Source organism: Muntiacus reevesi, chromosome 2 (genome assembly GCF_963930625.1).
Source record: "Muntiacus reevesi chromosome 2, mMunRee1.1, whole genome shotgun sequence".
Taxonomy (NCBI): domain Eukaryota; kingdom Metazoa; phylum Chordata; class Mammalia; order Artiodactyla; family Cervidae; genus Muntiacus; species Muntiacus reevesi.
Genome location: NC_089250.1, coordinates 53,532,133 through 53,560,131, shown reverse-complemented (window position 1 = coordinate 53,560,131; position 27,999 = coordinate 53,532,133). Strand labels below are relative to the sequence as shown.

General features: G+C 52.4%; 1 protein-coding gene across 1 annotated transcript; it reads left to right on the top strand.

Annotated features, from left to right (window-relative positions):
• Window positions 1-26,484, top strand: SS18L1 (SS18L1 subunit of BAF chromatin remodeling complex). Its single transcript, XM_065921668.1, has 11 exons — window positions 1-139; window positions 14,864-14,940; window positions 15,453-15,537; window positions 16,120-16,264; window positions 16,696-16,893; window positions 17,655-17,816; window positions 18,001-18,105; window positions 18,894-18,986; window positions 23,137-23,256; window positions 24,687-24,814; window positions 25,894-26,484. The coding sequence occupies exons 1-11, from the start codon at window positions 71-73 to the stop codon at window positions 25,918-25,920; spliced, it is 1,209 nt and encodes a 402-aa protein (XP_065777740.1). The 5' UTR covers window positions 1-70; the 3' UTR covers window positions 25,921-26,484.
• Window positions 26,485-27,999: the final 1,515 nt, after the last annotated feature.

Below are 27,999 nucleotides of genomic sequence, written 5' to 3'. Positions count from 1 at the left end.
CGCCTCCGGCTGCCGATCGCAGCCGGAGAATAAACCCCGATGATCTAGGGCTGATCCAGCGCCCGCTACCATGTCGGTGGCTTTCGCGTCCGCCCGGCCGAGAGGCAAAGGCGAGGTCACGCAGCAAACCATCCAGAAGGTGGGCTGGGAGCCCCGGGCCGGGGCCCGGGAGCCGCGGCGTGCGGGCGGGCGCCCGGCCGGGTCGAGGGTAGCCGGCGGGCGCGGGGCGCGAACAAAGCCGGGGCGCAGGCGACCGCAGCGACCCCGCCGGGGCCCCGCGCGCGCTTGGCCGCCGACGTACGCCAGCTTGGGCGGGGGCGCGCGTGGGCCGTGAGCAGGGCGCGTGGCGGCCCGCGGTGTGGTGTCGGCGGATCCAAGCTGGGAACGACCCTGGGCCACGCCGGGCACAGTGGGGACCCGCCGCTTTCGGGACCAGGGGCCGTGGGCAGGGGCGCAGTGTGGCGGAACAGACTGCCCAAGGGGTGGTGTCCGAAAGATGCTGCTCGCGGTTGGTATCCTCGGATCCAACCCGGGATCGACTGCGGGCCGCGCGGGCACAGTGGTGACTCACCATCTTTGGGGCCACGGTCCGTGGGCAGGGGTGCAGGGCGGTGGGACCAGCCGCCCACTGAGTGGTGTCCGCCGGCCACCCCGCGTGCACAAGGGATCCACTTCGCTGGCGAAAGCGGTGGCGCTGCGTGGTGGGCGGCCCTGGCCCCTACGCGCACCTTGACTGGTCGAGGGGTGCACGGGGAAACAGGAATAGGTCCCAGCAGCCGGCCCCTACCGCCCCCTTAAGTGCACTCCGATGCACAAAGGGGCGCATCCAGAGGGTGGGACGCAGTTCCAGCAGCCCCGCAGCCCTTCAAGGAGCTCGCTACACCCCGGGGCCGACCTGCCGGCCAAACCTTGCTGCGCTTATTCACGTGTCAAATTGTGTTTCAGTGTGACACCTAGCCAGTCTCTCACTTAACAGAAACTTTACACATTCGCTTTACAGCCTTGCCCACGTTCTTTAAGTTCGGCCTTGTGGTTTTCTAGAGATAACCTTCCCGGTTGGCTTGGGGGCACCTTTAACAAAGCCTTAAGTTGTGAAAATGAAGATTTCAGTTTTCCTACTGTTTTTTCTTAGAAGATAAGCTTAGAAGAAAGAGGGTGTTAGTCATTCCCACTTGAATTTTCTTGGTGTTTTTGACAGCTATGTTACTTTCTTTTCTAACCTGTGGTCCTCTGCAGTATGCCTTGGTTTCTGTGAGCCTGTTTTTCCCCTGAAGGGATTGACTTTGATGGCCTGCAGGGACCTGGTGGACTTGTCCTCAGCCTCTTGACTGTTTGAGACTTTTGTCGTGACTGGTTTTGACAAAGGAGGAGCCTCATAAATGCTAAGTGGGGAAGAAAGGACTTAAGCAGGAGAAATACAGGTTTAAAAACAGAGCATTCTTATTTGTTTGGTTAACCCTTATGGGGAGCTTACTGGCCTTATTCTAAGGGCTTTGCAGGTCTCAGCTCGTTTAATGTCTCGAGTTACTATCGTCCCCATTTTACAGATCAGGAGACAGGTATAGGGAGGCTGAGTGCCTGCTGGTACACGGTGGGGCCAGGAGTCACACCTGGACAGCAACTCCAGGGTCTGCCCTGACAGTGACACCCCATGTGGGACCCTTGGTGGGGCAGAGAGTCAAGCATGTGACCCAGACACACATGTTGGCAGCCCAAGAGGCTCTGAGGACCCTGGTGTTTGGAGCTAAGTGTGACAAGTGTAGCCACGGTTCCTGAAGCTGCCTTGGCGTCAGCATTCATCCAGTTGTTTGCACTTTGCAAGTCTCTAGGGAGAAATGTGTGTTTGAGCACTGTTCCCAAACATCAGATCAGAAAGACCGAATCGCAGGGCAGAATGTCTGCCTGCCGACTGTTGGAGGTGGGTCTTTGGCTTAGGCTGTCATCTGGTTTGACCTGATAGGACTAGCAGTCTGTGTGGTCACCTTGGTGTTTTGTCAATATATATACGCAGGGCTCTCTTACTGGTATTCTGAGAGGGTATCATAAATACATGTTCTGCACTCATATGAGCTGTGTTCACAGTATGTGCTCATGCTCAGAGCACTGAGAAAAAGCCAGGGGTTCCTCGGAAGCCTACTTGGTAGAGAGACAGCAGAAAGTACACTCTTGTCCTTAGAGATTGTTTGGACAGGAGCTTGCCACACAAACTCCTACTCAGCCTTCAAGGCCCCACTGAAATGCCCCTTCCTTGTGCACCCTTGGCAGTAATGTGGTAAGTGCAGCACTTTGACATGTCACTTGGGCTTCCAAGTTTTTGTGTTGCTGACCCATTCTTATTGTGTCCCCAGGCTGGCACAGTGTCCAGCACAGTCAGTGCCTAGCATGTGCTGGAGCATCTGTGACCCTGGTTCCATCAGTCAAGCGTTTGGGATGGGCAGTTGTATTCATTTCCTACGGCTGTCATAACAGATTGCCACAAACAGGGTCATTTAAAACAGCTGCAATGAATTTTCTTACAGTTTGAAGGGCTGAAAATCCAAAGTCATGGTGTTGGCAGTGTTGCTTCCTTTCTGGGGTTCCAAGGCAGGATCTATTCCAGGCTTCTCTTTGAGTTTCTGGCGATTGCTGGTGGTCCTTGGAGCTCCTTGGCCTGTAGATGCATAATCCTGACCTCTGCCTCCATCTTCACCTGGCCCCCTTCCTATGTGTCTCTGTGTCCAATCTCCCTCTTCTCATGAGGACACCAAGTGTGGGATTTAAGGTCCACCCTAATCCTTCCCTGTTGCCTCAGATGGTAAAGAATCCGCCAGCAACGCAGGAGACCTGAGTTCAATCCTGAGTCGGGAAGATCCCACGACAAAAGTCTCAAACAGTCAAAAGGCTGAGGACAAGTCCACCAGGTCCCTGCAGGCCATCAAAGTCAATCCCTTCAGGGGAAAATTCACAACTGAGAGGGCCTTGGGGACTCGAAGCCTCCTGTGAACTTTGCTATTGATCATCTCAGGCAGTAGAGAAGGGAATGGCAACCCACTCCAGTATTTTTGCCTGGAGAATCCCATGGACAGAGGAGCCTGATGGACTACAGTTCATGGGGTCACAAAGAGTCAGACGCGACTGAGCAACTAACACATTAATACATGTGACCTCAAATATAAGTTGATTACTTTTCCAAGGCCACTATTTCCAAATAAGGCCATGGTCCCAGATACTGGGAGTTAGGATTTGACCAGGTAATTTTGAGGGACACAGTTCAACTCCTAAAGGAGGACACATGGGGTGGGGGCGTATCAGACAAGAAGGACCAAAGAGTGGGGATAGGAAGGGTCTCAAAGGTTGAGAGTCACCAGTGGTCCCGCCTGTGGTCTGCAGGGAGCAGAGCAGGCGTTTTTCAGTGGCTCAGTCATGTCCGACTCTTTGTGACCCCGTGGACTGCAGCATGCCAGACGTCCCTGTCCTTTACCATCTCCCAGAGTTTGCTCAAACTCATGTCTGTTGAGTCAATGATGCCATCCAACCATCTCCTCTGTTGCTGCCTTCTCTGCCTGCCTTCAGTCTTTCCCAGCATCAAGGTCTTTTCCAGTGAGACGGCTCTTCACATCAGGCACCAAAACTGGCAGGGCTGGAAGGGCCAGCCTGATTAGGGGTGCCTCAGTCATGCACTTAGTGGTCTTGCTTGCTGTGACCAAGCGTAGTGTGAGGGCAGGTTCAACCCAGGTGAGAACCACGGGGGACATGATTTGGCCAGAGGGTCTGAGGTGGAGGTGGGCAGTGTCCCCAGGAAAAGCCAGTGGCTCTGTACCTGGCCAGCTGACCTATAGGCCAGGACCCGCCCTGAGCTGCTCCGGATGTCACTGGTGGGGGTTGGGGTGCTGCTGTCTCTGCAGCCTGTGTGGCTGGGCTGGGGCATGTTGGAGGGGCCCTTGACTGCTTTGCCTTGGCTGACGTGTAGGTGCCTCCTTGGTGCTTCGTACATAGTAGTTGCTTAATAAATGTGAGTTTTATCATCCCTGTTTATGTTGGTTTCCTTAGCTTGTTTCCTTAGCTGAAGAGCGGGGATAGTGTCTTGTCCCTCTGCACCTGAGCACCTTGTGCAGGCGGGACAGGCTCCGTGGGAGCTCATGGAGGGGTAGGCAGCTGGCGTGTTTGCTGATACGGGTCAGGCATGGGAGAGAGACCAGCAGGGTGGCTGCCCGGCTGCAAGGACCTCTGTGCCCAGGGGCAGGGTGGGGGCATGGGGGTAAGGGGTGACCCATTGTAGGGGGGTGCCCTGTACTCTCTCAGACCTGAAACTTGCCTTAAAAATGTGGGCTAATTCATGGGGGAGGTAGATTGGCCATTTTAAAATTCACAACTGAGAGGGCCTTGGGGACTCGGAGCCTCCTGTGAACTTTGCTATTGATCATCTAAGGCAGTAGTTACTGAAAGCACTTTCTCCCCAGTGAGCAGAGGCCTGGGAAGGGTCTCCCGGGGTGGGAATGGTGGTGTCCCTTCACTGTGGTCTCTGGGACCAGCCCTGGGTGGGGAGGCAGGGTGCTGCCCCTGAGCGCACTTGAACCTGCCCTGTGGAGGCTCTGAGTGCATCCCCTATGGGTGTTCTCAGGGAGGGAACAGCCACCGCCCGGCCTCTGCCCTTCTGCCCAGGCACTGCCTCAACCCAGATGTTGTCCTGGGAGCCCCCTGGTGGAGGATGGAAGCCTCTGGATAAAGTACAGGCCCCACCCCCCAACCGCTCCGCAAGCCTGCCTCCTCAGGGCTGTGTCTCTCTTCCAGAGCCTGGAGGTGGAGGGAGGGGGAGGTAGCCAGGGGCCCTCTGACACTCACTCATAGGTGTCCCCACTGTGCCCTGCTCGTGGCCCCGGCCCTCTGCCCCAGCCTGCTCCCTGGGCCGGTGGGCCCTGTGCTGGGAGTTGGATGACAGCATCCATGCGATCCCCAGGCTTTGAGTAGAAGTTGCCCTCCCACCCCCGCAGTGAGGGGACCTAGCACTGATGTCCCCAAGTGGCAGAATGTGGGCAACATCAGGCCAGTCTGGACTGCCTGATATCTGGCGGGCACCATGACTGTGTGCCCTGCTGCGTGAACATGACAGGAGTCAGAAGGCCCCAGGGCAAAGGTGCTGGATGTTTGTGCAGCTGAGGCTCCTGAAATGTGGCCCCAACCCCCTTGGCCAGCACAGCTCCTGAGCAGATGGGTGATTGCACTGGGACTGCAGGACCGGTGGATAGGCAGTGGGCCATGGGGTCAGCAGTGAGGGTGGAGCTATGACAGCTCACAGTCCAGCGCCCCCCACCCCCACTTCCACCCCCAGGCCTCGGGTTCCTTGTTTTAAGGAAGATGACATGGTTGGATCCTTTCAACTGCACTTGTGGTAACCCGTGATCGCCTGGTACAGTAAGGCAAGCCACCTTGTAAGTGAGTGATGGTCTCAGCCTTTCGATGGTATTCTTGACATTGAGCAAAAGCGAAGAGTAGATTCTGAAGGGCAGGTGATCCCAAACCGCAGGAGTCCAGGGTCCTGTGAAGAGGGAAGGGAGCCAGGCTCACAGGGGCAGAGTGGTGGTGACTGAAGAATGTGCGGGCCCCATGTCCTAGAGGAGGATAGGCATACGCTTGCAGCTGCGTGCACATTAACGTGATCACAACAAACTGGAAAATTCTTAAAGAGATGGGAATACCAGTCCACCTTACCTGCCTCCTGAGAAATCTGTATGCAGGACAAGAAGCAACAGTTAGAACCGGACATAGAACAACAGACTGGTTCCAAATTGGCAAAGGAATACATCAAGGCTGTATACTGTCACCCTGCTTATTTAACTTATATGCAGAGTACATCATGAGAAATGATGAGCTGGACGAAGCACAAGCTGGAATCAAGACTTCCGGGAGAAATATCAATAACCTCAAATATGCAGATGATACCAACCTTTTGGCAGAAAGCGAAGAGGAACTAAAGAGCCTCTTGATGAAGGTGAAGGAGGAGAGTGAAAAAGCTGGCTTAAAACTCAGCACTCAAAAAACTGAGATCATGGCATTCATCCCATCACTTCATGGCAAATAGATGGGAAAACAATGGAAACAGTGACAGACTTTATTTACTTGGGCTCCAAAATCACTGTGGACAGTGAAGTCACTGCAGCCGTGAAATGAAAAGATGCTTGCTCCTTGGAAGAAAAGCTATGACAAACCTGGACAGTATATTAAAAAGCAGAGATATTACTTTGCCAATAAAGATCAGTATAATCAAAGCTATGGTTTTTCCAGTAGTCATGTATGTGAGAGTTGGACTTAAAGAAGGCTGAGCACTGAAGAATTGATCCTTTCGAATTGTAGTCTGGAGAGGACTCTTGGGAGTCCCTTGGACATCAAGGAAATCAATGCAGTCAATCCTAAAGGTTATCAACCCTGAATATTCTTTGGAAGGACTGATGCTGAAGGTGAAGCTCCAGTACTTTAGCCACCTAAGGTGAAGAGCCGACTCACTGGAAAAGACCCTAATGCTGGGAAAGATAGAAGGCAGGAGAAGAAGGGGATGACAGAGGGTGAGGTGGTTGCATGTCATCATCGACTCAATGGACATGAGTTTGAGCAAACTCCGGGAGATGGTGAAGGACAAGAAAGCCTGGCATGCCACAGTCCATGGGGTTGCATAGAATTTGACACAACTGAGTAACTGAACAATCACAACCATGTTAATGTGCCTTACCATGTCCTTAGAGTCTGAACACACGTGTCAGCCACAGAGGGAGGACCACAGAGCCAGGCCAGCCCCTCCCAAGGACACCACAGGAGTAAGGTTTGGGGTTTTTTGAAACCTACACATCCAATTCACAGATTGTCCCATCAGGCAGATGTTTGTTGGAAGGGGTCCTGTCGGCATCCATCAGCTGGGTCTCTGGCCTGGGGGCTCCTAGTTATCCTCCAGGGTGGTTTCGTGGCAGCTGCCTGTGTGCTGGTGGGAAGGAGCCCTGATGGATTAGCAAAATCCTGAGAACCATGGTGGGAGGAGGGTTGTCCACCTGGGGACACTTACCCAGCTCTCTAGTCGTCCCTCCCACAGCTCAAGTGGCTCCCAGGAATTATCTCACATGGAGTTGACCCCACGTATGGAGGCATGCTCTGCAGTCTCTTTTGTAGCCACAGAACCCCTGAGTACCATGTGTTTGTTCTCTGGTGCTTAGGAAACAAAGAGGGAGGACCTTTGTGGCTGATACGGGACAGTCTCTGAAACAGGGATGGTGGGAGACCAGCGGGACTGAAATGTTCCCCATGTGTGCACAGCAGGGACGGGGAGATGCTTCCCAAACCAGCTGAGGTTGGCTGGAGTGGCAGCCAAGGGTGGGAGGTGGGAGGCCCACCCTCTCCTTGGACTTCAGCACATCCGTGAATTTCCTCCCATTTCAAGGGTACAGCCTTTGTTAATTACAAGAACAGCCACAAGGACATTGTGAAGGGTCTTTCTGCCCATTGTGGGGTGACCCGATCCCCCCTTGGCAGCAAGTTTCAGGGCTTCCAGGTCCCTCTGTGGCCCCTATTCCAGGGTTCTCTGATGGCTCCAGTCCCTGTACCTTGCTCTCTTGGGGGCTCTAGGGCCCCTAGTCCCTCCCCTTCCCAAATTTCTGATATCCTCAACCCCTCACCCACCCGTCAGGACCCCACGTGTGGCGTCAGTGGCCCCCTGAGCCCGGCCCTGCTCATCACCTGTGTCCTCACCTCCAGGCAGGCCCATGGGCAGCAGAGTGCCAGGTCGGTCATCACCTCCCTCGAAGCCAGGTCCAGTCCCTGGTAAAGCCTGTGGTGGATGGTCACAGAAACAACAGCTGAGTGGGGCCGCCCCCGCTCTGAGCCCGTGTTCCCCCCGCCCCACGGCGACCCCGGGCTTTGCTTCATGGGGCTCTGACCGCTGAAACAGCGGCCGGCACAACAGAGGCTTAATGAGACCTGTGCTCTCCGGCTACCCACTGGGGCCTGAGACCACCAGGGTGACCATGTGCCAAGGAGGCCCCACTGATGCCAGAGCCTAGGCCAGGAGAGACCTGCGGCAGACCACCCTGATGGCCCAGAATCATGAGATCTCAGAAGCCGCTGTTTTCACCACGGGGCATGGGGACGTTTGTGACACGCAGGAGGTAATGGCTGTGCCCTTGTCCCATGACCTTGGTCCCGTTGGCCTTTGCAGTCCCTCCAGGCTGTGGTTCAGCGGGTCACCCTCTGCTGGCCACAGGCCTCCGCCTCCCCCAGCTGCTCCACGGTTCTCCGTCTCCACCGCATCCTCTTATCCACGTTCCTGAAACTTCTGTCTCTGCTTTCGGATGTGCCCTGCTCTACCACACTTTTGCCTGGGCCATCCCTGCCACTCAGGCTGCCCTGCCTTCATCTCCGCCTGTGTGTTCCTGGTCGGCTTTCCAACCATGGCTCAGATGTCACTGCTGAGTGCTCCTGGATCCCTGCTGTCAAGATCACAGTTGACACACAGCCGCCCTGTGACAACCAAGCAGATGTGTGCCCATGGCCGACTCGCCCTGACTCCGGCTGCCTACTGCCCACTCCATCGCAAGCAAGGGTGGGGTCTGGCCATCTCCTTGTCACACTTGCCTGGCTTAGGATAGGCCTTCAGAGATGGGATCTCACCATCAACTTGGCAGTCGTGGCCCTCAATGCAGAGCGCCAGCTTCTTCAAATGGTGTTGCCACCTTCTCTACTGTCTACCCCAGGATTCTCGCCTCCAGAGGCCCTGGGCCATGCCTGGCACTTGAGTTTCAGCTCTTATACGTCACGAGTCTCCAGCTACTTTCTCTGTGACATCACCTGCACCATCCCCCTGAACCTATGAATACCAGGCTTCCCAAGAGGGCAGAGAGGAAGGGGCATGCCCTCTGGTGCAGGAAGACACAGAATCTCCTGTGAGAAAGCGCAGAAGACAGCAATAAATATGTGAAATAGATTGTTAATCCCCCTGTCAGTGTAAGTGTTGTCTTTATTTTTCAACTTTGTATCAAGGATACACACTTTTTAGACACACACCAGGTAGAGAAAGGGGCTCCGCCGGTAGCACTAGTGGTAAAGAACGCCCCTGCCATTGCAGGAGATGCCTGAGACAAGCGTTTGATCCCTGGGTCAGGAAGATCCCCCGAAGGAGGAAATGGCAACCCACTCCAATATTCTTGGCTAGAGAATTCCATAGACTGAGAAGCCTGGGGGGGCAACAGTCCATAGGGTCGCAAAGAGTCAGACACAACTGAAGCAACTTAGCATGCACACACTGGTAGGAAAAAGAACAAGTGAACCCCTGGACCCATCCAGCCCCGGCAGTCCCAGACTCTTTAAAATCACCTTTTACACAACATTGTAAATCATTTATACTCCAATATAAAATTTAAAAAAAATTTTTAAGAAAAAGTTAAATGAAAATTTAAAAGATCCAAAAAAAAGAAGCTTAAAGATAATAGAATCATCTTTTAAATGATAACAGTAACAAATGCCTCTCTTAGAAATTTTAAGGAACATATATAGGAAATAAGAAGGAACTGATTCACAGATAACCACCATGTAGTTAGCAGGATATGAACTTTCGCAGGGAGACCCCGATGGATTTCCAGTCCATCAGAAAATATCAGGGCTTCCCTGATAGCTCAGTTGGTAAAGAATCCACCTGCAATGCAGGAGACCCCAGTTCTATTCCTGGGTTGGGAAGATCCGCTGGGAAAGGGCTAGACTACCCACTCCGGTAATCTTGGGCTTCCCCTGTGGCTCAGCTGGTGAAGAATCTGCCTGCAATTTGGGAGAACTGGGTTAGATCCCTGGGTTGGAAAGATCCCCTGGAGAAGGGAAAGGCTTCCCACTCCAGTATTCTGGCCTGGAGAATTCCATGAACTGTGTAGTCCATGGGGTCATAAAGAGTCGGACACGACTGAGTGACTTTCGTAGGAAATAAAATCTCTGTAATCTCCAATCTGGAGTGAGCCAGGGTTTCCCTCTGGTCATTTACTTCTTTTTTTTTTCTTTCTTTTTTTTTTTTTAACTTCTTGTTTTAAGGTTAGATTTTACACTCATCAAAACCACACCTGCACATAAAGAATCAAATCATGCTGTGAGGCTTGTATTAGAAATTCAGGGTCATTCTTCCACCCCCATGCTGGTTTCCATCTCCCAGCAACACCACTTGCCCTCACCATTGCTAAACCAAGTGGCTGCTTCTTGAATGATTTTAGCTTTAAGCATTGTCTCTTGACTCAGTCCACTCACAGCAGGAGGCTGAAAGTCTGAGACCAAGGTGGTGGCAGATTTGATTCCCAGCGAGGACCTGCCCCCTGGTTTGTGGATGGCCACCTTCTTGCTGTCTTCATCCCAGAGGAAGCTCTGGTGTTTTCTTCTCGCCAGGGCAGTGATCTCGTGATGGGGGCTCTGCCCTCATTACTTTATCCAAACCTGAACACCTCCCAAAGGTACTGCCTCCAGACGCCATCACATTGGGAGTTAGGGCTTCAACACAGGAGTTTTAGGGGGACAGCAGATATTCAGTCCCTAACATTTGCTCTCACATGAAGATGATGGCAAAGGGGTTCATGGCTCATTTTCATGCTCCCTCTTCCACCACACACAAGTGCTCCAGTTGCCCCAGGATGGCCCCCTGGTGGTTGATCCACCTCTGGTTGTGATAGTGTAAATATTGTTCCATGCACGATCTTGTGTGTGATCATTTTTCCTGTCCAGTCTTTTTTTTCCCCCTGGAGTTGGCAATCTCACTTTCTTTTAAATCATTTCTCACTACTTTATCCTAGACTTTCTCCCAGTCATGGAAGCCTCAGCTCAGGTAATCTGTCAGGTTCATGGTCTCAGTGCTACTCTTCTTGGGCCTCTCTAGGTTTCCCTCCATTATGGTCCCCATTCTTTAGGCCTCTTTGTTGGTCTGAGGTCTTCCCCTTTTGCCATTTGCTCCCTTGTTTTATGGGACCACGTCATTTTACAGATCCCTGAAAAAAGGGGTGTGAGACATGAACCTTTAAAAGAATTCCCATATTCTCTTCCCCCTGATTTCCCCAAGTTAACATGTTGCCTCATTTGCTCTCTCATCCTCTCTCTGCCCCCCTGCCCTGTGTATAAATATTATTTTTGCCAGAATTGTTTGAGATTTGCAAACTGACTTTTACTCCTAAATGTCCAAGCATCACTTTCCTAAAGACAAAGACATAACCACAGAACAGAGATGGGAATGTGGGCACGGACATGGACACAGGACTGTTATCTGGTCTGTAGACCTAATTCATTTTTTTTTTTTTTTTTAATTTATTTGGCTCTGCCGGGTCTTAACTGCAGCATGTGGGAACTAGTTCCCTGACCAGGGATCGAACCCAAGACTCCTGAAATGAGAGCATGGAGTCTGCCACTGGGCCACCAGGGAAATCCTGTAGACCTAATTCAAATTCCACATTTATGCCAAAAATGTGCTTCATAGAAAAAGAAAATCCCAAGTCACGTATATTCAGTTTCCCAGTAAGGAATTTGTCTTTCATCTTCGTCTTTAAAATTTTGACGTTTTGAAGATTATGGGTCAGTTGCACTCAATAGGGCTCTCTGGTGACTCAGATGGTAAAGAATCCACCTGCAGTGCAGGAGACCTGGATTCAATTCCTGGGTCAGGAAGATCCCCTGGAGGAGGGACTGGCAATCCATGTCAGTATTCTTGCCTGGAGAATCCTGTGGACAGAGGAGCCTGGCGGGCTACAGTCCATGGGGTCTCAAAGAGTCGGATACAAGTAACACAGACACATTGCACTCAATTAGTGTGGAAGATGCCTTTTCCTTTTTGTGTTAAGAAAGTATGTTAAGTCTCCCTTGGGATCGGGTTGTTGCTCCCCAGGATATTTTGGGATTGCCTCATTTCTTCTCAGAAGTGCCCTTTCAGGATCCAGTTATCTCTCCTGAGAAGACACCCCTCAGGACCAGGTAGTCACTCCTCTGGCAGTCACTGTCAGGATTAGGTCATCACCTCTATAAGTTTCCCAGGCAATTGGTCGTCTCTCTTTAGAAAGTCTCCCTGAGGATCAGGTAATCTGTCTCACAAAGTATACCTCAGACCTCAGGATCAGGTCATTCTTCCTCTGATAGAGTCTCTTAGGACTCATAAGCTCCCTCAGATAATGTCCCTCAGGAGTCTTCAATCCTCAGGAAGTCTCCCTTCAGGTGGGCTAATCCCTCCCGAGAGTACTTCCCTCAGGATTGAGTCACCCCTCCTTTAAAAGATTCCCCATTGGCTCATTTCTCATCCAGAAGGTCTCCCTCTGGATCCACTCATCCCTCCTCACAAAGTCTCCCACAGGATCAGGTCATTCCTCTTCGAAGTCTCCCTAAGGATCAGATCATCTCTCCTCCAAAGGCTTACCCAAGATCAGGTCGTCGCTCCACAGGAAGTGTTTCAAAGATCAGGTCTTTCCTCCTCAGAAGATCTCTGTCAGAACTGAGTCATCCTGCCTCAGGAAGTCTCTCCCTGGGTCTGATTATCCTCATCAGAAAGTCTCCTGGATCAGATCATCCCTCCTCTGAAAGTCTCCCTGAGGATCGGGTCATCCCTCCTGAGACTGTCTCCCTCAGGATCCCGACCCTCGTCCTCAGATAGTTTACCTCAGGGTTAGGTCATCTCTGCTCACAAAGTCTCCCTGAGGATCAGGTCGTTCCTTCTCCAATATCTCCCTCAGAGCAGGTCATTCTCTTCAGAAAGTCTCCCTGGGAGTTGGATAATCCCTCCTCAGAAATCCTTTCCATGGATCAGGCTGTCCCTCCGTAGGGAATCTCTGTCTGATTTGGGGCGTTCCTCTCCAGGAAGTCTCCCTTAGGATTGGGCCATCTCCCCTCAGGAGTGTCATCCACCTCAGGATCAGGTCATCCCTCCTCAGAACGTCTCAGTCAGAACTGGGTCACCCACCTCAGGAAGTCTTTCCTAGGGTCTGATTATTCTCCTCAGAAAGTCTCCTTCAGTGATTTCCCAGGTGGGCCACTGGCTAAGAATCCACCTGCCAATGCAGGAGACGTGGGTTTGATCCCTGATCCAGGAAGATGGAGCTGCTAAGCCTATGAGACGCAACAACAGAAGTCAGCCTCCATTAAGAAGCTCATTTCTTTGCAACCCCATGGACTGCAATGCACCAGGCTTTCCTGTCCTTCACTATCCTGGAGTTTGCTCAAACTCCTATCCATTGAGTTGGTGATGCTATCTAACCATCTCATCCTCTGCCTCCCTCTTCTTTTGACTTCAGTCTTTCCCAGTATCAGGGTCTTTTCCAGTGAGTCAGCTCTTTGCATCAAGTGACCAAAGCATAGGAGCTTCAGCTTCAGCATCAGTCTTTTCAATGAATATTCAGGGTTGATTTCCTTTCGGATTGACTGGTTTGATCTCCTTGCTGTCACAGGGACTCTCATGAGTCTTTTCCAGCACCACAGTTAGAAAGCATCAGTTCTTTGGCGCTCTTTATGGTCCAACTCTCACATCCATACATGACTACTGGAAAAACCATACTTCTGACTATACGGACCTTTGTCAGCAAAGTGATGTCTCTGCTTTTTAGTGCACTGTCTAGGTTTGTCATAGTTTTCCTTCCGAGGAGCAACTATCTTCATTTCATGGCTGCAGTCACCGTGTGCAGTGATTTTAGAGCCCAAGAAAATAAAATCTGTCACTGCTGCTACATTTTCTCCTTCTGTTTTCCATGAAGTGAGAAGTACCTTGTTTTTAAAAAATTATAACAAAAAAAAATCCTAACAGTGTAACATTTTCTCATAGTTATTAGAACTACAAAAATGTTCCTAACAGCTGGTTAACGTCTCATCCTATGGTCTTCCTGTCATTGCATAAGTTATCCCAACATTGAGCACTTAGCATTCACCCTTTTCTGAGCAGATAGGAAGGATGCTGAAATGGACTTATGGTTCATGTGAAGCATGTGACCTTGGGAGAGGATTCCGGCCTGGCAACATGAGCCTAGGAGGAGAGCCTGTGGAGCCTTCTAGGGGCGGCTCTGAGAGGGAGAGGACACGGCCTTCTGTGGTTGTTTTCCTTTCTTAATTAATCTGGGAAAGGCTTCCTGGGCAAATGGCTGGGATTCCCAGTCCCGGTGGGTCTAATAGCCTGCCTGCTCTGGGCTCTGCAGGCAGCCCCGGCCCACAGCGCCCCCTTGTGGCTCCCTACCTCGGTCCGCTTCGCCGCCGGCATGGGAATGGCAGAATTTGGCTCATCATCTCCAGCGTGGGGAAAACAGCCCAGCAAAGAGGAAGAGGCTGTAACTAAAAAAACCAAGCAAGAGAAGCCAAGCCCAAAGGCTCAGCGGCTGAGCGGGTAGGGCAAGGCCCTCATCTCCACCCCACGTCCGGATGGGAAGTGTCTACGCAGGGCCTCCTGGCTGGTCTCTGGGATCCTCTCCCACACTCCCACGTGGTGACCTTTTCTGCAGCCTCTGTCGTCTCCTGGTCTCCAGGGCCACCTCAGGTGCTGTCCCCAAGTGGCCATTCTGGAGAATGCCTCCCCTAGGCATCCCCACCACATGGCCATTACTTGCAGGTTTCATGCTCTCCAGACTCCGATCCACCCTCAAGGATCCTGGAAAACAGGTCCTGCAGGCTGTGGGTTTTCCTCTGCGGAGAACTTGGGACCTGTCTAGGTGGGGCTGGGTGTGATGGACCCTGGCCCTGCAGGGCTGCGGGCTTGGCCCAGGGATGTGGAAAGTGCTGGGCCCTGCTGGCTTGGGCTGTGAGGGGGCAGCTCTGCTGATGGCACCACTGGGCCTCATGAGCTGTGGGATGGTGCCCTCGAGCCCCCTCGAAGACCACCTGAAAACACACTGTGTTCCCACGCTCACGTCTGCTTCTCCTTCAGATGCTGGATGAGAACCACCACCTGATCCAGTGCATCCTGGACTATCAGAGCAAGGGCAAGACGGCTGAGTGCACCCAGTGAGTGGCCGCGCTGCCTGCACCCCTCCCAGCCGCCTCTGGGGCTTGGTGGCCTGAGCGAGTGGGGCCGCAGGGTCAGCTAAGCTGCTGAGTCGGCTCCCCTGGGTGGCTCCCCACAGAGAGGTGGGCGGGTTTGGAGGGAAATGCAAGTGTAGGGGAGAAGGGGCCACTGTGGGGCCCAGGGCTGGGTGCAGAGTGGGCTCACAAACTGCTGTCGTAGATGCTGTTGCCTCTTCGGGGGCTGGGGTATCAAGTGAGCCCAGAGCCAGGGTCCACCGATGAGGCTCGCCCCCTGGCAGCCCCTCCTGCATCTCCCTGGCCCCCAAGTCCCTCTGACCCACCCCCACCTCCATCCTCTGAACAGACTCAGTGGTCCCAGGTCGGGGTATCCCTCCCCACCCCCGGCCCTTTCTGGGTTGCAGAGCGCTGTGCCACCTGCCCGTTCGCCCCACCCCAGGGCTTGGCTGCAGGGCTAGGCAGGCTCCTCCCCTCACCTCCGCCCCCGCCTGCAGATACCAGCAGATCTTACACCGGAACCTGGTCTACCTGGCCACGATCGCAGACTCCAACCAGAACATGCAGTCCTTGCTGCCTGCCGTGAGTGCCCACCAAGGCTGGTGGGGGGGTATAGACACCATTGGTCCAAAGCTGCAGAACTGTCTGGTTCAGATCTGGGAGATGAGGGTGCCCAGGTGGGGGTGGGGGGTCACTTGGAAGCTCCATCTTTAGTCCTGCGGTCAGAGATGGCCCTGGGGGTGGAGGGGGAGCAGGGCACCTGGCAGCCTGAGACTGTAGCACAGGACAGACTGTGCAAGGACTCGGGGCTACCAGGGACAGAGACCCCGGCCAGCTGAGACCAAGGCGGGCGGGGAAGGGTGTGGAGAAGGTGAGGTGGACACAGCTGGGGCTGGTGAAGCAACTCCCTGAGTCCCAGGAAAGGGGGGCCCAGTTTTGAACCTCAAAGTGTGTGTTGATAAGCTCGGGGAACACTTGGAGTAGCATTTCTGTCTTGGCCTGAGCTGTCCAGCTATATGAGAGCGGTGGTCTGTCTTAGAGACGTTTACCAGGCAGCCAGCAAATGTGGCTACAGGTCTTGGGGTGGCTGAGTCCCTGGATGAGACGGTCTAGAGGCCATTCTCCACGTTAACCCTCCTCCCGGTGACCTTCCTGTTGTCACAGCCGCCAACGCAGAGCATGACGCTGGGCCCGGGAGGGCTGTCCCAGAGCGGCTCGGCCCAGGGCCTGCACTCGCAGGGTAGCCTCAGCGATGCCATCGGGGCCGGCCTGCCACCGTCCTCCCTCATGCAGGCCCAGATCGGCAACGGTGAGCAGCCCCGGCGCGTCAGGCTCGGGTTGGTTCCGGGAAACAACCGGGTCACCGACTGGGCTCCCGAGTGGCTGGTGCTACGGTGGAGACCCCCTCTTCCCAGAGGCCCTGCTGCAGGCACACATGCGCGGGTGACACGGGGAGGGTAGGGCCCTTGTTCCAGCCCCAGATTGGCTGTGACCCTGCAAATCGGCGTGTGTCACCTGGTCACCTGAGTGCACAGGTGTCCTGTTCTTGGGTTGAGAGTCGGTAGCAGCCATTGGGACGGTTGATTAACGTGATGGGAAGCAGGCTATTTCCTTCGATGGTTGCGTCCTTGACCGTGGTCAGCCTCCCCCCTGCACAGTCACCTGAAGGAAGCTCAGCGGGGTGGGGGGGTTCCTCAGAGCCGGTCTTCTGTGGGCTTCACACCCCCTCACCCCCCACAGGTCCGAACCACGTGTCCCTGCAGCAGACGGCGCAGAGCACGCTGCCCACCACCTCTATGAGTATGTCGGGCAGCGGCCACGGCTCGGGGCCCGGCTACAGCCACTCAGGCCCTGCCTCGCAGAGTGTACCCCTGCAGAGCCAGGGCGCCATCAGCAACTATGTGTCCCGGGCCAACATCAACATGCAGTCCAACCCAGGTACCGCTCCGCTCTGCCCATGGCCCCCTCCTCTGGCAGCTTCCCAAGGGGCGGCGCTGGTGGGTACAGGCCTGGCGGGTGGGGGGCTTGGCTGCTCCCACGACAGCTTCGGGGAGGCTCTGAAGGGTGGTGGCATGCCCCACCCCGCGCTGGGAGGACAGGGTAGGGCTCCCACAGGCAGGAGGCACGCAGGGCATGCTGAGGGGTGGCGGGAGCCCCACTGGGCAGCTTGGGGCCTTGAGCACTCAGGAAGCGTTGCGTCCAAAGTGGGGTGCCCTGTGAGTTTGAAAGCTTAGAGCAGGAACAGAGGGTACAGAATTCCTCCTTGCTTCTTGTTATGTTAATTACATACTGAAAACAACCTATTTGGGATATATTGAGTCAAATAAAATGTTGCTGAAATAGATTTCACCTGTTTCTTTTCATTCTGTGATGTGGCTCACATGCCTTGTGCTGGACAGCGCTGCCTGGAGGGTCCCAAGCAGGGGGGCAGGAAAGGATAGGCAGGCGGGGCCCCCCAGGGCTCTTTGAGGGTACAGTCCGTGGAGGGCAGGGCCACAGGCTTCTCTGGGACCAGAGTGGGGGCCCCGTTTCACATTTTATGAGTCACCCAAAGGCAGTTTGGCAGGAAGGGTGATGTGGCCCCCTGGGGGGGACCTTGTAGAAGCTTCAGCCTGGGGTGAGGGTGCAGGCTGGTCTGGGGATGGGGGAGGCACCACCCGGGAACTGCTTGGGTTACTGGGGTCTGTCATGTTCCCCAGTGTCCATGATGCACCAGCAGGCAGCCTCGTCTCACTACAGCGCGGCGCAGGGCGGGAGCCAGCACTACCAGGGCCAGTCCATGGCCATGATGGGCCAGAGCGGGCAGGGGGGCGGCGTGATGGGGCAGCGGCCCATGGCGCCCTACCGGCCCTCCCAGCAAGGTGAGGCCGCCCTTGGTACAGGGAACCGGTGGGGGGAGGGCCGCTGTGGGAAGCCTGGCTCCTGGGGGCTGGACATGCGGCAGGGCCCCGTGTCCCCTGGGTGGGCCTGGTGGGGTGTCCTCTGAGTGGGCCCGTCTGGGAGGTTCTGGGGCTCGGGGAGGTGACGTCAGCACTGTTCCCCCAGGCTCGTCCCAGCAGTACCTGGGCCAGGAGGAGTACTACGGCAGTGAGCAGTACGGCCATGGCCAGGCCGCTTCGGAGCCCATGAGTCAGCAGTACTACCCCGATGGTGAGGCCCACTTCCCTGGCATCTGTCCCCACTTCCCAGCTGTTCCCAGTTCAGCCCCAGCGCCCCTGCCAGCGAAGCACCCAGAGTTCCCTTTGAGAGTAGGGGCTGGTCTCTGTTGAAAAAAGCTTCTGGCACTGGGCTCCCTGGGGCTGGGGGCACAGTCCTCTGAATGGATGGACATAACTGTCCAAAGGATGGACACGAGCTCCTGGTGAAGTGCCTTCAGGAACGTGACAAACCTGAGCCAACTGTATGTCCCGTAACACCCACCTCCCAGCTGCTCAGTTACAACTTCTGCAGGTTATTTTCCTTTTCCATGTCACCGTTCCAGCATCTTTAAAATCAGGGTTTGTGGAGATGACTTAAAGTGACTACAGAGGTTGGGTGGGATTTGGAGAGGACCCCATGCAGGGATGTGTGACTGGGTCAGGCAGTGGGCCGTGGGGAGGTGGCCAAGACCAGAGGGGTCATGCACTCCGATGGGAGCTGGTGGCGGGATGGTGACCACATAGCGACATTAAGAGCTAATGGACACGTGTGTCGGACATGGGGCACCAAATATGCCCTGTAAACCTTGGCTTGTTGGCCCCAGGAGCAGGTGGCCATCTGCACTTTAAGGGAACCTTGGCTGCCAGACAGCAGAAAGCGCCCCCACGGGCTCCGTCTAGGACACGGGACCCACATCCAGTGGGAAGCCATCCTGACCTGATGGCTGAGTCCATGTGGTCTTTCCCGGGTCTGGGAAGCCAGGACCTCCACTGACTGCTAGGCGTCTCGTTTCCTTGCAGGACACGGCGACTATGCCTACCAGCCGGCGTCCTACACAGAGCAGACCTACGACCGGTCGTTTGAGGACTCCACGCAGCACTACTACGAGGGCGGTAAGGCAGCTGGCTGTGAGCTCCAGGCCCAGTGTGCACAGGGCCTGCAGAAACGGGGCGGGTGCTGATAAAGCCACCAAGGTGATGTTGCCAAACTGATGGGTGTCAGCTGGCCCTGGAAAGGACTTCCTGCTGCCCCCAGGAAGCCCTGAGAGGAGAGGGGCCACTAATAAGCTCATGGGCGATGTGATCCAGGGCCCCCAGTCTGCTGGTCAGGAGTGGGGACAACGTCAGGGCTGCCAGTGGCCCAGGAACGAAAAGACAGATGATACAAATGGAATGAGTGACTAGAAAATGTGACTTTGGGGGTGACCTTTTTCTAATTGTAGAAACATATAACGTTACCGTTTTAGCCAATGTTAAGTGCACACTTCAGTGGCACTAGTGCACGCTGTGATGTCACAGCATCATCTCCAGAGCCTTCATCTTCCCGAACTGACCATCTGTCTCCAGGAAACACTGCCTCCCTGTTTCCCGTCCCTCTCTGGGAAAGCTGGGCTCAGCCTCCTCCTCAGGAGGAGCCCCTGCCCGCCTTCCAGCTGCTCACCAGTGCAGGCTTGTCAAAGCCTCAAGTGCAGTTTGTACCCTCGCTTTGGGTTACAAGCACTCACCCTCCATAATTGATGAGGACTTTGCTAAAACATCCAGTGACTTCTTTTAGGGCAGGTGTGGCAGGTGGCATGGTTTCCTCCTGGATCTAGAAACGTTTTGTTCCACCTGGTTAGTGACCCCCGCACAGGACCACACACAGTACTGGCCATGCCTTGGTGGGTGGCCTGCCTGGTCTTTTTTAGGTTGGGAGGTGGGGGTGTCTCTTTCAGAGGAGTGGTCTGTGCCCTGAAAAAGGCAGGGGTGTTGGGCGGGGGCGATAAGGGGTGGCTTGAAAGCGACATAAAGGACTTTGCCATAACTAGCTTTGTCCCCCAAGGGAATGAGGAACCTCAAGAGACACGGGTGGCTGGTCCTGGTATTGTTCACAGGAGGCAGGCGCCCTGCGGGTTCTCTGGAGTGAGAAGTGCCAAGAAGTGGCCCCGGGCACAGCAAACTCAGCTGGGTGGGACAGGGTTGCTGTTAGGACCACTGCAGAGCCCTCCATGGAAACCCTGGCGTCCCACGGGCATTTCCTCTCCATGAGGTTTGCAGGAGCAGAGGCTGGACACAGCCAGTGTCCACTGTGACATGTCCAGAGCACTGCTGTGGCGGGTCCCCCGGGTCACACCAGATGTGCAGCACCAGGGTGTCTGGATGCTGCCTTCTGTGTAAAACAGCGAGTGCTAAGAGCACACCCACCCACCAAAAACAGACCAGAAATACTGGGGACAGTGATGGAAGTGACTCGGGGGTGATAAGGCCAGGCCAGGCGGGTGGTGCAGGCAGGCCCTGGACCTCTCCAAGGTGGACTGGGTTTGGTTTTAGATTTCAGATTGCATCAATGTATCTGTCCATTTAGAAGTCAAACTTCGAAATATTAAACATCATTGGCTGTTGTTGAAAATCAAAGCGCTAACCCTGTGGCTGTGCAGATCTGCCCCCCATCCCCAGTCCTCGGGTCGATTCTCAGTTTCTCCCGATGGCAGTGGTAACTGTGGGTGGGCATTCGGGACAGCAGGGTGGCTCTGCCCCAGACAACTGCCACTCAGGCCCCAAGGCTCATCTGTGCTTGACGACAAGGTTTTATAAACAAGTCACCATCATGGGTTTGTTCCTTTGTTTTGTGGCCACATTCCTGCCACATTTATTAACACTAGCCTCTTTCATCAATGAGTGTTTCCTTTTTTCATGGCCACATCATAGACTGTCGCAATAGTCTTAAAGTTAGAAACAAATGAAAAGGAGCAGAAAAACAAGGGAAGTTGTCGTCTCTGCCCCAGTGGAGGGAAAGCCCCAGGTTGTTCTAGGAAGGGCAGAATCTGGGCTCCCTGGCTCTGCTGCTCCCACAAGACCCTCTTGAGACTCCCTCAGGCATGTTCAAAGAGTCCTGCCTCTTGTTTCAGAGTTGTCCAAACCAGCCCATCTGCTGGGGTTTGGCCCTGGGTCAAGGGAAGGTTTTTCTGGGTACGTGAGATCTGCGCTGCGTTCTTACTCACTGCACACTTACTGTGTCCAAGCCTCAGCGGCGGCTGTTGTAAATTAGCCCCTTTACCTGTTACCACAGGAGGAGAACAGGGACTGTAAGACATGAGAATGTGCAGATGGGCCCCGAAACTCTGCAGCCCTGGAGAAACCTGCCAAGTCTCAGGAGACACAAGGACAGTGAACCCTCATCTCCACCAGTTGCTGACACCTCCTTGGCCATTGGCTGTCCCATTGGCCATTATTGCTGGGACTGGCCATGGTTATGAGGAGGGAGCAGAGGTCAAGGTGTTTCCTTAGATGGTGATCAGTCAGAAAGACCTAGGAGGGACTTCCCTGGTGGTCCAGTGGCTAAGACTCTGCACTCCCAGTGCAGGAGACCCAGGTTCGATCCCTGGTCAAGGGACTAGATCCCACCTGCCACAACTAAAGATCCCACATGCCACAGCACAGCTAAGAGCTGGCTCAACCAAATAATAAACAAATAATTTTTTAAAAAGACCCAGCAGGCTCCTCAGAGCCCACCTTGGAGAAAAGTTTGCCCATGTTACAGAGCGTGTTCCTTTTCTTTGTGTGCAGCTGGAAATGGACTTCCTAGTGGGGTTTTAAGCCTTTCCACATGAATTTGCTCTCAATAAAGCTGTTATTTTTTAATGTACATTATAAGGATCCCAGTTTTTAAATACTTACAATTTACAACTCCTAGAAGAGGAAAGTTATTTACAACTGGAAAAATAATGTAGAAAAATGGGTTATTTGGATTCCATTGTTCATAACCTGGCCTCTTGTGACGGTGCCTCTGTCTCTTACTTCCAGAATATGTTTTTATTAAAGAACAACAACAAAACAACAAACAGCTCTCCTTTCTGGGCAGGCTGTTCATGGGCTCTCTGATGCCACAGAGGAGTAAACACTCCTGGGCCCCCTGCCTCCAGCTGCTCCTGCTAGAGGGTGGGGTCTTATGCAAAGTAGGACCCGATATGCTGTAAGTTAAAGGGCAGGCACTGTGGTGTTGAAGAGCAAAGCCCTATTTGAAAGAAAACAGTGAAACTAGGCTTAAATTGGTCTTTGTATAAAAGCACTATGAAAACTGAATGGCATTTAATGTCTACACCTATCTAAAACTCTTGTGACCTGCGTTAGGAAGACTTTGTAGAAATATTTTTAATTTTTATTGATTTTTAAAATTTTATTTAAATATAGTTGATTGACAAGTGTCGTGTTTCAGGTTTACAGCAAAGTGACTCAGTTTTATATAATACACATATATTTACATACGTACTTTTTTTAGGTTCTTTTCCATTGTAGGTGTAGGATTTTTACATGGTTGTTTACATTCGCTCTTAATCCTTGATAACTATTTGTTAATATGCTTACCACTCTCTCAAATTTTGCTATGAGCTTTCTTCCAAAAATGAGGCTTTTAGCATGGGTGCTGACTGGCTAGTTAAGATTTTTGAAAATGAGAATTAAGGCATTTTCTTTGGGAAAAAAAAGAAAAAACGAACCTAAAACATCTCTGGGACTATATCCACATATAGATGAAGAATACAGAGGCAAATTTCTGCATCTTTTCATCCATGAAGTCAGAGGAAAAACACATTACAGGTCTGAACTGGCTTGCACATTTGTCTGTAAAACGAAACTGCACTGAAACGTGTGGGGTCCCTTTGAACTGTGGAAGTCACACAGCCTTTCCCTGTGTGTGTGTCCAGATCTCCTTCTTATAAGGACACTGGATTAGGGCCCAGTCTAATCCAGGATGGCCTCCCCTTAACAATTACATCTGCAAAGACCCTCTTTCCAAATAAGGCCACCAGTCCCCGGGATCAGGACCTCGAAGCCCTGGTGTCGGGCTTTGTATTAACTTCAATAATGTTTTTATTTTGGCTGTATTTTTGTATTTCTGTCAGATAGTAAGAGAGAAGTATAATAAAGTAATCTGTATTGTTGTGGTAAAGAAAAGGTACTGGAACAGTAGAGTCAATCTGTGGAACCCAAAGTAGCCCACACCTCGGGGGACAACGGAGCTGCTGTTGCTCTCTGGAAACAAGCTCACATCTGCTTCCCTCTGCAGGAAACTCACAGTACAGCCAGCAGCAGACAGGGTACCAGCAGGGTACGACCCAGCAGCAGACGTACTCCCAACAGCAGTACCCCAACCAGCAGAGCTACCCCGGACAACAGCAAGGCTACGGTAAGGTGGGGGCATTGCAGGAATGTGGTCACTCAATGGGTCCCTGCACACTTCTTATTTTGGAACAGCTGTAGGTTTCCAGAAAAGCTGTGAGGAGAGCTGATGGTTCCCCATGGCTAACCTCTTCTGTTCCTAGCGCCCCATGGTCACAGCTAAGAAACCAGTGCTGGTGCGTGGCCGTGGGCTGAACCCAGTTTCTTCAGATCTCTTGTCCTTTCCTGTCCTGAACTGTCTGGGGTCCTACAGCTCCTTGGGTTGCAAGTTGCTCAGACTTGCTTTGTCTTTCCTGACCTTGGCACTTTGAAGAGGGCTAGGCAGGCACTTTGTAGTCCCTCCATCAGGCTGGCTTTGTCTGGATTCTGAAAAGAAGACCATGGTGGGGAAGTGTCTTCATATCCCCTCCCATGGGTGTGACTTGCCTCTACTGAGGCTGACCGTGGTCATGTGGTTCATGGCGCCTGCCAGGCCTTCCCACTGCCCGACTCCCTCCATCCCCTTCTCCAGACTGTGGTGTCACTGGGTCCATCCCCACCTGAGGAGGTATCATCCACATAGATTGTCCAGGAAGTCTTCTCCAGGGAAGATAGGTGTCTTCTCCCCTGTTCACTCAGTTATTGATCATATACTTCTATTGGTAGGTGCTCACAGGTACTGATGTTACACATCGGGTTATGATCCAAGCTTCTTTATTTTACGGTTCAAGCTGTCTCAGCCCTGCCTCTCGGGAGCTTGGGTTGGTGCCTATGGCCCTTAGACGTGCCCCCTGCTTTTGGCTTTGGGCATGTGCTTCTTTCTGGGACCATAGCATTTCCCCTGTCTCAGCCCTTGAAGCAGCTGGTTTTGGAAAAACCCCTCAGCCTTTGTCAATTCCACCTACACTGTCCACTTAGGCTTCGAGGCACCATCACTGTCTTGCATGTATTTTCGCCATTTGCTGTGCATTTAACTCGTGTTTACAGTGATAACTGTGACTGTGTAAAGTGGTCCCAGGAAGCAGGTCTGAGAGCGGCCCCGAGTCCCCGTCTGGATGTTGGGGGGGCATAGCTGGAGCCATGGGGGTGTAGCAGGGGTGGCCGCCAGCTGTGTTGCTTTCACTGCTCGGGTTTAATGTGGAGGAAAAACGGTTGCCGATGTCTCAGGGGCTTCCCCAGTGGCTCAGCTGTAAAGAATCCACCTGTAATGCAGGAGCCACGGTAGATGCAGGTTGGATCCTTGGGTCGGGGAGATTCCTTGGAAGAGGACATGGCAACCCACTCCAATATTCTTGCCTGGAGAATCCCATGAACAGAGGAGCCTGGTGGGCTACATTCCATGGCGTTGCAAAGAGTCAGACGCGACTGAATTAGCATGAACACATGTCTCAGGGGCTTGGGAGGACCTGTGGGAGAGGGCTTTGGGGGGATGATCTCACGGATCCTGCTGTGTTCCAGGGCCCGCCCAGGGCGCCCCCTCACAGTACTCCAGCTACCAGCAGGGACAAGGCCAGCAGTATGGAAGCTACCGAGCATCTCAGACGGGCCCGACCGCCCAGCAGCAGCGTCCTTATGGCTACGAGCAGGCAAGCCTTCTGCCCATTTCCAGACCCGCGCCCCGCCTTGTGCATCACATGTGACAAAAGTTTCCCCTGTGGCCACGAGGAATAATAAAATGGGACAGGCTGGCTCCCCAGGTTCCTCCGGAACATGAATTCTCTGAGCCTGTAAGGAGTTTAAAAATTGCCACTTCGGTCAGACACAGCTGGCTCTTTGTGTCCTAAACTCGCCTGGAGTCTCGTCCGTTCACACCTCGGATGTTTCCCTCATGCCTGGCAGCGTCAGTGTCCGTGGCGTGCCTGCAGGTTATGGCACCTGGGCAGACTGTAGAGCTTGCATCTTGCCTGTCACAGTCGGACCTGTCTGGGGCAGGAGCAGGGCAGTAGGCGGGAGGAGATCGGTCCTGGGCACTCTGCAGTCTCCTTGGAGGATAGTCCCGGGCAAGAGGTGACTATCCATCAGTGACTATGTGGTAGGTCAGAGGCACTAACGACCATTTACATGGCTAATAAAACCTTAAGGCACTGTGTGGATTAGGGATGTTTTTCTCTTGGTACCTGAATAGGTAAGGTCCTGTATCTCATTATTTAAATACTTCTCACCCTGCTCCTTAAAGAGAGATACAGAATGAGCCAGTTATACATAGAGAACAAGTTTTCAACAGGAAGTAAACAAGCCCAGGGCAGAGTCATTAGGGGAGCAAATCTTATTGGCTTTTGGAACGTTCTGGTGAGCGTGTGGGAAGCGGTGCCAAGGGGAGTGTGCCTGGGGAGCCCGTCCCAAACCTGCTCATGGCAGGGTCCGATGGGGATGTGTCGGGGGTACCTGGCCCAGGCACAGCGGGGTCAGCTACTGTGTGACCACGTAAGCCAGCCTCTTCCACCCACTGACCTAAGTCAGTCATCTCAGCCTGGATGGTGGCTTCCAGAACATCAGCTACCCACCTACCTCATGGAAACAGGCTGAGGCATTTGGTCGCTGGCCAACCATGCCCCGTCCACCTCTCATCCTGGGTGTGGGCTGGGGTGGGATCTGTCTCATCCTCAGGTGTGGACCACCTCACGCAGACCTGTTGGGGTATAATCTGTGTCTTGCTCTCTTGCAGGGCCAGTACGGAAATTACCAGCAGTGAAGGACCCACATCTGTGAGGAATCCTGAGGCGGCATGTCCGCGCAGGATGGACAGGCCAGTGACAGTTCTGAGGGGCTGTGACCTGTAGGCTGCCCCTCGCCTCACGCAGCGTCTGCTTGTGAAGCGCGCACATTTCATGCGGGGTAGGACACCGAGCATGCACGCTGGTGCCAGATGGCGCTTTGATGGTGTGACATATTTGGTGCTGTGTATAGTATTGTATGTTTATACAACGGAGAGGTTGTCCCTTTTTGTCCCCCCCTCCATGTTTCTAGCTAGCTTTAGGGGTCCTTTTGTCATTGGAGTCTTCTGTGCCCAGTAATGGGACAAACCTACCAGAGGCCACAGTCTGCGTGCTCTTGTGAACAGACCTGAGGTCTGACTCTCATCTCATGCTTGTACTGGGGGTCCTCAACTTGTTTCTCACTGGCTGCACTGCCCCTGGCTGGCAACCTCTTCCTGGGCCTCAATGCAGGGGAGGTGGGGGAAGCATTTTCTGTGGTTTGCATCAGTGTCTGTTACCCAATGGAAAGGATAAATAAGCTTCACTTGGAGAGGCTGTGAACCTTTATTTCCAGAGCTCGCTCCTTACCTGTGTCTCTCACAGGTTCTGTTTATCCAAAAAGTTACACGTTTTTGTATTACAAAGTAAAGAGAGATCAATGACTTTGTTCCAAATAAGTAGGAATCCAAGAAGGCAACTGTGATCAGCCTCACCCAGGAAGAGCAGTATTACTGAAGGAAGGAGAGGGTATTACTGAAGGAATTACTTTGGGTTTGACCCTTGTTTATTGGATGGCTGTTTCTGGAATTTTAATATGTAATATGCTCAATTCTAAATTCATAATTTAAAATAGTGACACCAAATTCTCCAAAGAGTTGACAAGTTATTTTATACTACTTCTTCCGGGACCTGCTTATTTAAATCTCCAAGCAAGCATTCCTTTTCATTTAGGAATATCTGGAATTCACATCTTATTTTTAAAGAGAACACCACTGATTTTACTGTGTTCTTCCTAAAGAGAAGGAAAGCTCTTACATAGAGAAATTTGAGTCATTTTTACATTCCTAGGACATTAAATGCCATTTAAATTCTGCACAAACGTTAAAGATAGCTCATGTGGAAAAGTCAAGTCAAAGGAAAAATTCTACATTTCACTAGTAAGTCATACAGACATTTTATTAACCTTTACTTGGATAATAATACCCATATTTATTATGGCCCCTTTAAAAACATCTTTGGGTAAATGCTGACGTATTTCCAAGAACCAAGAAAAAAAAAAAATCCAATTCTTGATATCTCAAGTCTACTGAAGGTGATGTTTTAGTGAAGTCTTATGTTTTAAAATTTTAAAGTAGTACTTTATCCATAATTGAATGCTTTGCAGTCTATAAGACATTTTTAATGTGTTTCTAGCGGAATGAATTTCGTCCCCACTGGGAACATGGCGACAGTTACTGTTGCTGTTTTACAGCTGAAGCACCAGGGCTCATTGAAGGGACAGCTGGGGTCCAGTACAAGTCCTGTTGTAGGACATTCTGCCCTCTTCTGTGGAGACAGAATCACACGGACAGTGGGATATAAGTGTTTATTTTGTAGACTTTTGGGTTTTAGAAACCCTTGACACTAGTAAGGGCTTAAAAAAATACATCTCTATATTAAATTACTGAAGTGAGAGCCCTTAATTGCTAAATGACACAGACATTAGCAATTTCAATTTAGGGAGTCATTTCCCTTCATTTTGTTCTGTTCTTTCCTGACAATTTTCAGAGGTAATTTGCAAACTCAATCGGGGATTAAAATTTCCCGTTGAAAATGTTAAAACATTTAAGAGAACTGTGAAAATAGTTTATTTTTATTCTTTGCCAATATGGGAATATGCCTTTCGTGTGTGTGTGTGTTTTTTTAAAGTGCTGTATTAATACTTTTTGAAGGAAAAGGACACTTGAAAAAAACTTATCCCAAAACTTCAATCTGAAATGTCTTACATTAAGAATTTCTTGAATGTTGTTGTATATATTTTAAAAAGCACTTTGTGAAATAGTTTGTACATTTATTTCCTAATTTATACATGATTG

Excerpts from the sequence above, each read along its gene's own strand:
- SS18L1 (XM_065921668.1), top strand. The coding sequence starts at position 71 with ATGTCGGTGGCTTTCGCGTCCGCCCGGCCGAGAGGCAAAGGCGAGGTC. Across the intron at positions 16,265-16,695 it reads GCAGGCCCAGATCGGCAACG|GTCCGAACCACGTGTCCCTG; the intron begins GTGAGCAGCCCC and ends CACCCCCCACAG. Across the intron at positions 18,106-18,893 it reads TCAGCAGTACTACCCCGATG|GACACGGCGACTATGCCTAC; the intron begins GTGAGGCCCACT and ends GTTTCCTTGCAG.